The 10,693-nt window shown below is 45.6% G+C and overlaps 1 protein-coding gene across 1 annotated transcript; it reads right to left on the reverse strand.

The window, feature by feature from the left end:
- Positions 1 to 1,732: 1,732 nt before the first annotated feature.
- Positions 1,733 to 10,620, reverse strand: LOC125718810 (guanine nucleotide-binding protein G(I)/G(S)/G(T) subunit beta-3-like). Its single transcript, XM_048992917.1, has 10 exons — positions 10,360 to 10,620; positions 8,047 to 10,024; positions 6,242 to 6,324; positions 5,602 to 5,747; positions 5,124 to 5,187; positions 3,811 to 3,973; positions 3,379 to 3,445; positions 2,716 to 2,917; positions 2,381 to 2,597; positions 1,733 to 2,264 (listed from the first exon to the last, which is right to left on the reverse strand). Exons 3-10 carry the CDS (start codon positions 6,296 to 6,298, stop codon positions 2,158 to 2,160), a joined length of 1,023 nt encoding a protein of 340 aa, XP_048848874.1. The 5' UTR covers positions 6,299 to 6,324; positions 8,047 to 10,024; positions 10,360 to 10,620; the 3' UTR covers positions 1,733 to 2,157.
- Between the last annotated feature and the right edge of the window lie 73 nt (positions 10,621 to 10,693).

Below are 10,693 nucleotides of genomic sequence, written 5' to 3' on the forward strand. Positions count from 1 at the left end.
AATTATATTATGCTATACTATATATTTTAATTGTATATAATTATTTATATATCTGTACTATATATATATATACACACATATATATATATATATATATATATATATATATATATATATACATATATATATAGATAGAGAATATGTATATATACATACATATAGTGTATGTATATATACATATTCTCTCTCTCTCTCTCTCTCTCTCTCTCTCTCTCTATATATATATATATATATATATATATATATATATATATATATATATATAAACACACACACATCTTGTGGTCTGCTAAAGTCACACCATATCTTACAACCTCTCTGTTTTCAATATATGCACACAGACATATGCATATATCCTTTTTTATTAGATTTGGTTTGTTTAGTAGACACTTGTCCAAAACAATGCACAATGCGCTTAGGCTCACCAGAGAGCAGGGTCAGTCAACACCCACCCCATGGGCAGACCTGCTTCGCGACCTTGCATAGAATCCAAAAATTCCCAGTTAATATGACAAAAAAAACGGTAACATGGTGACTAACCAGGTGATGTTTTCCCAAAAGTTATACGTTCATATCCAAGCCATTTTCTGTTTGTAGAGAATCTGTTTGACCTCCCTGCATTTGTGCAGAGTTTCCTCTGAGCACCTGCTTCCGTCCATAAAAAGCCCTCAGTGCGTAAGAAATAAGCTCCCTTTTATCAGTGCACAGACACACACATGCTCAGTGACATACTTCGGATTCGCCAGTGATGGTGCATTCAGCTGATGGAGAGGGTCATTTTCAGGTGGTGGCTGCATTTCTGTGTGACTCCACTCTGGTGGCAGCACAATAACATGCACAGGCTGCACAGACTGAGACGTCTGCAGCTGCTACAAGGTGCTACAGTGGGAACCAGCACCTGCCAAACCATTCATTCATAATCTTTCGGATAAATCATTTTGCATTCTGTTGTGAAGCTGGCTTTTTTCATAGATGGCTTTCTTACTTGCCTTAACACTTGTGCTCATAGATAATGGATTTTATAAAAAAGGAGCAGACTGGCTAATGCAAAGGTCTATATTTATTTAAAGCAACTTAATAAGTAGTTAATTTGAGCAAATATTCATCGTGGAAAAAACCACAAGTATTTTGATCAAATAAAATCCAGCAAGATTTTCAGATTAAATACTATTCATTCTTCTGAGTGTTTTATATAATAATATTTTCAGAATGATTCATTCTTTTCTGAAGCTGAAGTTTAATGTTAATTTCATGTTATGTCCATGTTTTGAAATCATAATGAGATAAATTTAGGGATAGACAGCTAATGGATATTCTTCCATCCATCCATTTTCCAAACTGCTTATCCTACTGGGTTGGGGGGGGGGGGGGTCCAGAGCCTATCCTGGAAGCAATGGGCACGAGGCAGGGAACAACCCAGGATGGGGGGCCAGCCCATCGCAGGGCACACTCACACACCAGTCACTCACACATGCACACCTACAGGCAATTTAGCAACTCCAATTAGCCTCAGCATGTTTTTGGACTGTGGGGGGGGGAAACCGGAGTACCCGGAGGAAACCCCACGACGACATGGGGAGAACATGCAAACTCCACACACATGTGACCCAGGCAGATACTCGAACCGGGGTCCCAGGGGTGTGAGGCAACAGTGCTAACCACTGCACCACCATGCCACCCATGGATATTCTTATCAACAATAAAAGATCTGAATAAAAACAGACAAGCAAACTTGCAATGCTAAACTTTTATTAGATATTCTTCCATCATTTTAGAAACCTTCAAAAACAAATGATATGCTGTTTAATCTTGCTATGATAATACCTCAAAGGTTTTTGACAACATTTTTAATACTGTTATATTTGCCACAGTCATGACTGTGGTGTTAGTAGTGGCAGAAGCTTCTGCACATTTGTCTTGCGCCTTATTAATGTTTCTGCATTATATGGGCTTACTGGGCTCCCAGGCGGGGTTTTATAAACTGGAAGGAGGGAGAGAGAGACATAGGGGCTCATTTGGAATTCTGAACATAACTTTTACACCATAGTTCTCAGTTCACATGGATCAAATCCGGTTGTTTCGCTTGCAGTAATTCCCCCTTTCACTCCATCAACACCTCTCTCCCTGTCTCTCTCCACTTGGCTCTGGTACAGCAGCTTAGTTCCAGATCTTCAGAAAGCTATCCCAAGATCCTGTGCAGACACACATGCCGTCTGGTGGCACCCCGGTGCAGCTTACTCTGTTGTCATGGCCCGCCAGGACACCTGGGAGGAAGAGAGGTGACACACGACTACGTACAAACTCAATTTAAGCACCTAGTGCAGAAGAAGTAGGAGAAGCACCAGTAAGCTCAGGCCCTCAGGGTGCTTCCTCTACTCACCTACTCTCTCAGCCTTGAGAGAATCCCAGATGTTGCAGTTGAAGTCATCATACCCGGCCATGATGAGCCGGCCAGAGAGAGACAGGGCCACTGATGTGACTCCACAGGCGATGCTGGAGTCCTGGTAGGTGATGAGCTCTTGGTCAGAGCGCAGGTCATACATCTTGCAGGTGGCATCATCAGAGCCGGTTACCATGGCGGTCCCAGAGGGAACGAACTGTGAGTGGAAATCATACATGTGAGCAGAAGTTGTACCACAACCAAAGGGACCTGCAGCCTCTAACAGGATGCATGCGCATACAAATGTATGTCCCTAGACAGCAGCATCCACTCACCGCGATGGCGTTGATGTCGCTGGTATGTCCTTGAAAGGTCTGCTTACAGGTGCCATCCCGGATGTCCCAGAGCTTGGCTTGGGAGTCACAAGCTCCCGAGACAAAGAAGTTCATGTCCGAAGAGAGAGCCAGGGACATGCAGTCACCGACGTGGTTCATGAAGACTGTCTTCTGCTTGCCAGTCTCTATGTCCCAAAGAGCACTACCAGGGGGTGGGGGGTTATAATCACAGGGCTCAGTGTCGTGATGAGAATAAGCCGCTTTTTTCACTGAATGTTGCATTCCTGCCTTGTGTCTCTGGCTAGATGACTTAATGGTGATCTCTCCACCCTTATACTGGATTGGGACTATCAGCTATCAGAAATAACTCACACTGCTCCATTTGGACTAGTGTGGTGCTGAGGTATCACCCCCCACATGGCTGCACTCAGGTCTCACCCCGGAGGTGGTTTGTCGTGTGGTGGGTGTGGCAACGTGCTGTAATCAGGGCACGCTCCTCACTTCTCTATCTACCTTCTACCATCCTTACAATGACAGACTAAATAGGAGCTGTAGCTGCAGTGGCTGTCATAACAAAAGGAAAAAGAGAGCTTGCAGGTCAGCGGGAGAACCTGCCTAACTACAATTCACTGCATCAGCATCACTGCAGCTTTTGATTATTACCAAGTAGTGTCACCAGAGCTTGTGATGATTTCGCCATCACTGAGGAAGCGGCAACATGACAGATATCCTTTGGTAGAAAGAAATAAAGGCAGGTTATTAATGGCATACTTAACGCGCTCATTCTGTGTGTATATCAACTATCAACTGTCACAGTGTAAGTCTCTGTAAATCAGATGTTAAAGACAGTGTCGAAGAGGAAGCTCTCTATTAGTATTAGTTATTGCAGGTGGCTTTGCAGAGGATGTACTGGTTTTCATATTTACATCAGGCTTGTTGATGTCTTCAGATTCACAGAGCAAAATGGGGTAACTGCATGGTTTATTCTGGGTAAAAAGTATAAGGTGTTTCATAACTATCCTGTCAGAAATGATTGGATGGCACTAAAATAAACAGTGACTGATGACTTACATATGGACGCCTTTCTTCTGTTACCTGTGTGAGCATCGAGCTCCTTCAAGGTCCTGACATTGCCATCCTTGCCCTTGAGGTTGTAGACGGTGCACACATTGTCTAGGCCACCGCTGGCTACCAGGTTCCCCGAGGGTGCAAAAGCACATGTCATCACCCATGAAGACTTGAGAGGGATGGCAAATATCTGAAAAGAGGAAGTGAATCACCAAGGGAGACTAGATAGGGATGGCATAAACATGAATGGAGGAAGTGAATCACCCAAGAGGACTTGACAGGGATGGCATACACATGAATGGAGGAAGTGAATCACCCAGGAGGACTTGATAGGGATGGCATACACATGAATGGAGGAAGTGAATCACCCAAGAGGACTTGATAGGGATGGCATACACATGAATGGAGGAAGTGAATCACCCAAGAGGACTTGACAGGGATGGCATACACATGAATGGAGGAAGTGAATCACCCAAGAGGACTTGACAGGGATGGCATACACATGAATGGAGGAAGTGAATCACCCAAGAGGACTTGATAGGGATGGCATACACATGAATGGAGGAAGTGAATCACCCAAGAGGACCTGACAGGGATGGCATACACATGAATGGAGGAAGTGAATCACCCAGGAGGACTTGATAGGGATGGCATACACATGAGTGGAGGAAGTGAATCACCCAGGGGCACTAGATAGGGATGGCATACACATGAGGGGAGGAAGTGAATCACCCAGGGGGACTAGATAGGGATGGCATACACATGAATGGAGGAAGTGATTCACCCAGGAGGACTTGATAGGGATGGCATACACATGAGGGGAGGAAGTGAATCACCCAGGGGGACTAGATAGGGATGGCATACACATGAGGGGAGGAAGTGATTCACCCAGGGGGACTAGATAGGGATGGCATACACATGAGGGGAGGAAGTGATTCACCCAGGGGGACTAGATAAGAATGGCATACACATGAATGGAGGAAGTGAGTCACCCAGGGAGACTTGGGAAGGCTGGCATACATACGGAGGAAGGAAGTGATTCACCCAGGGGGACTAGATATGGATGGCATACACATGAGGGGAGGAAGTGAATCACCCAGGGGGACTAGATAGGGATGGCATACACATGAAGGGAGGAAGCGAGTCACTCAGGGAGACTCGGGACGGCTGGCAGACACATGGAGGAAGGAAGTGAATCACCCAGGGAGACTTGCGAGGCCTGGCAGACACATGAAGGGGGGAAGTGAGGGCTTTTTGGATGGCAGTGTATGTCTCAATGGGATGTAACAACTAGTATAGTTAAAGGGGAAGAAGTATGATCATACTATCACTCGCTTTACCTTGTTAGTGGTGTAGCCATCCCAGACAATGAGCTTGCCATCCTGTGATGCACTGATCAATAACCTGAGGATGAGAAAGGGTTTTATCAGTGGCATAGACAAATCACTTAAAAGCACGTATTGCGATAGCTGTGTGTGGACACTAAATGTATGTGTATCATTTAGGTGCTGCTGTCTATAGCTGTGTGTAGACACATGTGTATGATTTAGGTTGTGACTGACCGTAGCTGTTTGGGGATATTAGATATGAGTGGACATTGTAGACGTATTAAAATGATATTTGTGAGCACTATAGCTTTATTATGAACAACATATATGAGAGAGGCTTCTGATGGCTCTGCACCACTGTTACTCAACTATGTGATTGAAATCAAATCTCCTCCACTGGCATTTCTGACATCCGCACTGGGCCGCAGAACAGTGCACTTCAGGCTTGTTGGGAGGGTAGTCTGGGCAGTTTTCCTTGTGCTTTATTTACCTGGAGTCTGAGGACCAGTGCATGGCATAGATTTTTGCCAGGTGACCTTTCAAAGTCTTCCTGGTCTTTGGCTGGACTCGGCTGACTGTGGCCGTCCCTTCCACCATCGCCTGCAGGGTTGTGTCCTGGACTGCTTTGCGAGCTGCCTATAAGACGTATAGAAGGATTTCACTGATAGGCTAGGCTGGGAACTGGTGTCAGAAAGCTCACAGATACTTGGTCTGTGTTTGCATGTTGTGATCGTTAAAAATGTAGGCAGCCTGGCCTAGAGATTTCCTTTATAGTTGGCCATGAACCAGTGCTAAGCAAGTCTTATTTGTTTGGTACTTTTCTTAGTCAATGAAGATTTTCTTTCACCTACAGCGGGCTCACAGTTTTGTGGTCAGCTGTCAGATGTGCGGCTGCTCACAGATATAATGCCATCACGCATACAGCTACACCACTGATGTATCCACATAACTAACACTGATTGAGCTTTGACAGATGTTTGCTTACAGGACTGTGCGATTTACCAGCCTGTCAGCAGAATGATAAACGGCATCACGAATGATTCAGAAAGAGAGTACAGCCAGGATGGGGTCCCTATAACACTGCAGGCTATGTTAGCGGGACCTTCTGCGATTACGCCTGCTGGACGTACCGCAATCTGCTCTTTCAGGCTCTCAGCCTCTTTGCGCATCTGCTCCATCTCCCCCATGGCACTGGCCGCTAAGGGCTGTCAGCCTGGAGCAACAGAGGGAAGGTCAGGTAAGGAAGCTGCTGCCCACTGGTGGTTTCTCTGGGGAAATGTCCTGTAAGAGTCGTCACACGTTTGCAAAGTTCATTCACTGCGCTGCCGCATGTAACTACGTAGTCCACAGGGCTTTCGCATGCATACAGCATCCACAGACACCTGTAGAGTTCACATCCAAGCTCAGGTTATCTGACACAAGTTAAGCTATGGGTGTCTATAAATTGCATCAAAGCCTTCATTTTGGGCATTACTTATACACAGATGGCACCAGAGTTGAGGATCTTCTGTCCTGCTGACAGACCCGGAGGTCGACCTGGGAGGGGTAACAGGCTTAATCTCATTTGGGGATTTTATGGTCTGGCAGCTTCCTGATCACACCCTGGAGATCCTGTGACGAAAGCAGTGATTGGAAGACAGACTACAGAGATTTTAGGGGCAAGCTCATAACCCTCAGATTTCTGTAATTGAATTACTGAATGCTTCTTATTACTGGATCAGTGAGGGTGGGGGAGTATGGGGGTGTATGGGGTGCATGGGGGAGTATGGGGATGTATAGGTGAGTATGGGGGTGTATGGGGGAATATGGGGGTGTATGGGGGAGTATGGGGGTGTATGGGGATGTATGGGGGAGTATGGGGTACACCCCATGCACCCCATACTCCCCCACCCTCACTGATCCAGTAATAAGAAGCATTCAGTAATTCAATTACAGAAATCTGAGGGTTATGAGCTTGCCCCTAAAATCTCTGGGGGAATATGGGGGTGTATGGGGGAGTATGGGGGGTGTATGGTGGTGAACAGGATTAACTTTGTAACTATTACAAAAAATATTCTCATTTCAACTCAATTATACTACTATTCTGTAACTACAGAACAATGGTAACAGGGACAAAATATGAATTTTGATGTCATGAAACAGTTTGTTATATTATGACTCTACACCAAAAGCTTTATGATATATATTGTTATCAGTTACATTCTGTTTGGTGATTCCCATCACCATGGTGACTGTCACTCCTACGGCACTATGGATTTTACACTGGTTTCCTTCCACTGTGCAAAGACTCATGTTTAGGAACATCAGCGTGCTAAATGGTACATGGTGTACGAGAACAAGCCCTGCCGTCGACTGGCAGCTGATCCAGGGTATCCACTGTGTGATTCCTGAGATTCCAGGTTCACTTCCTCATTAGATAAGTAGTAATAGAACACAAATGGATTGATGGGTGGATGGATGGACGGATGGTAAAATGGGCGGTTATTCTCTGAGTGTAATGCTAGTGTATGTTTCTTGGTTGTTACTAACGGCATTTTTACATACAAAACATCACCTGGATTAGTTCACTATGATTTGACAATGATTTTGGCTTAAACTAAAACTGAGATAAAAGATTTAAGCTAAATATCAGATTAATCATATACAAAGTTAGCCTAACAAGCCAAACTGTCTCACATTCAAGAAGATAATGGAAAAAAATGTAATATTGATTAATGTGGCAAACATAAAACACCATTAAGGCCAATTAAAACCATTACTTTAAATCCATGCTATCCAGATCATTAAAATCTAGGTACTACAGAAGGAAATGTTGAATACTTAGCAGCTTCCAGTGCTCTGGACGGACTCAGTCTGGTCCGAGCCTAGTGCTCTGGATGGTCCGAGTAGCACTGCAGTATCGGAATGTAACAGCAGCCAACATTGAGTTACTAACCTTTTCTCCCAACAGTGTACTGTTCTTTACCGCGGCTGGGGCTCTCTCTGCTCGCTCCCGCGCCTTCCTGGGAGACCAAGCTTCTCTGCTCCCTGCACAGCTTCTTCTCAGTCTGTTTCTCCCGGCACCTGCTGGGAGTCACCTATCTTACTTCCCTTTGCTCATACTTCTCCCTGTGAGCCACACCGATGGGGATTGAAAGGGATGAAGGGAGATCAGGGATGAAGGGATAAGCCCACAACAGAGAGAAGAAGAGTGGGGGAGTGAGTGAGACAGGTAAATGGATTGATGAAGGAAGTCAGGTCAAAGGAGGTGGAAAGTGAAAAATGCAAAGGGCAAGACAGTGGATGAAAAACAGGCATGTGAAAGCTGAGCAGAAGAGCTGCCAGCAGTTTTATTGTAAAGGAGAGGCCTGGTAATGATGCAATACTTTACTGTAACAGTGAGGCCCAGTGATGCTGCGGTGATTCACTGTAACTGAAAGGCCCGGTGATGGTGCAGTGCTTTACTGTAATTTATAGGCCTGGTGATGGTGCAGTGCTTTACTGTAATTGAAAGGGCCCGGTGATGGTGCAGTGCTTTACTGTAATTTATAGGCCTGGTGATGGTGCAGTGCTTTACTGTAATTGAAAGGGCCCGGTGATGGTGCAGTGCTTTACTGTAATTTATAGGCCTGGTGATGGTGCAGTGCTTTACTGTAATTGAAAGGGCCCGGTGATGGTGCAGTGCTTTACTGTAATTTATAGGCCTGGTGATGGTGCAGTGCTTTACTGTAATTGAAAGGGCCCGGTGATGGTGCAGTGCTTTATTGTAATGGACAAGCTTGGTGAAGGGGTAGTGCTTTACTGGAATGGATAGGCCCACTAAGGGTGCAGTGCTTTATTGTGACGGAGAGACCCAGTGATGGTGAAGTGCTTTACTGTAATGGAAACTGGATTTGACTGGTGTGGAAACAACAACCTCTCCCCTCTGTCGCATCACTGGGGCCTCTCTCCCCTCTGTCGCATCATGGGGGCCTCTCTCCCCTCTGTTGCATCATGGGGGTCTCTCTCCCCTCTACCGCATCACTGGGGCCTCTCTCCCCTCTGTCGCATCATGGGGGCCTCTCTTCCCTCTGTCGCATCATGGGGGCCTCTCTCCCCTCTACCGCATCACGGGGGCCTCTCTCCCCTCTGTCGCATCATGGGGGCCTCTCTCCCCTCTGCTACATCACCGGGGCCTCTCTCCCTTCTGCTACATCATGGGGGCCTCTCTCCCCAATGTCGCATCATGGGGGCCTCTCTCCTCTCTGTTGCATCACCGGGGCCTCTCTCCCTTCTGCTACATCATGGGGGCCTCTCTCCCCTCTGCCGCATCATCGGGGTCACTCTCCTGTCACAGACATTTACACGTCACGCTGCATCCGCAAAGCCACCCGCACTGTGGACCATACACCCTTCCCACACTCTCTTCCATCTGGCAAAAGGTTCTGTAGCATACAAGCCTTCACTGCCAGCATGCCTTCCCTCAGGCCATCAGACTTCTGAATCAGAACTGAATCACAAACTGTATTTCATATACAGTTTGTTATACACTGTACACTGTCCTGCTGCTACTGTTATTTGCACTTTTATTTACTATTTATTGCTGTCCTGCTGATAGAATACGGTTCATGTCATAATATCTGTAATAATACTATTTATTCAAAAATCCATTCAAACCAGCACGCTTACTACTGTCGACTGCACTGTGTTGTTTCTGTCGTTTTGTTTTTTTTGTGCACCTTGGTCCTGGAGGAACAATGTGTCGTTTCACTGTGTACTACGTATATGGCTGAGCTGACAAATCAACCTACCTGACTTGACAATCAGAAAATCCTGCCTACTTCCCTTTTGTGGAAGGATGGCATTATGTAACAATGTACTTAGTCTTGTTTCCGGGTTTGCAGGCTGCCTCTGGACTGATCCTGTCACCCCTCCCACTCGGTAATCCTAACAAACTGTGACAGAAGCAGGTTAATAGGTTTGCGGATAGCTCTGCTAACAAGCTCAAGAGGCAGACGTCATGCTGCAGGTTTGCTCTCTGGTCTCGAAGGTAAGGGGGTAAACGATGGTTTCTGGGCTGTGCTCCGACACCAGCAACAAGTGCTGTCTTAGTGTCATCACCTCAAGGTTAAATAATGATGCTAGAGTTACACCTTACACTGTACATACAGTAACAAGTCTCAGATTACTTGCATAGACGGCATGATTAAGCTGGTGCTGCATTATTCAGTTATTTGTTGCAACGGCACACAGTTGATGTATTTACTAACATTTACTTTTATATTATTACATTTGGAAGGCTGTGATGGGTTGGTGCCCCTTTCCTGGGTCGTTCCCCGATGTGGAATGTTGCTCCTGGAATAGGCCCCAGACCCCCATGACCCTCTACAGGATAAGTGGGTTCAGAAGATGGATGGATGGGTTTCTCTCTTGACCTCTCCTGATGCAAAATGCTCTGCAGGACATGCCCCTCCAAATTACCAACAAAAACAACAAGGATAATATTAATGATAATAATATTCCTGAAGTAATTGCCTGAGATGTCTTTTGGAAGTTATATTTAATACATTTGTTACAAAAACTAATTCAGACTACCATCCCACTGACAAACTTTATTAATTTTT

This window comes from Brienomyrus brachyistius, chromosome 23 (assembly GCF_023856365.1).
Source record: "Brienomyrus brachyistius isolate T26 chromosome 23, BBRACH_0.4, whole genome shotgun sequence".
Classification (NCBI taxonomy): domain Eukaryota; kingdom Metazoa; phylum Chordata; class Actinopteri; order Osteoglossiformes; family Mormyridae; genus Brienomyrus; species Brienomyrus brachyistius.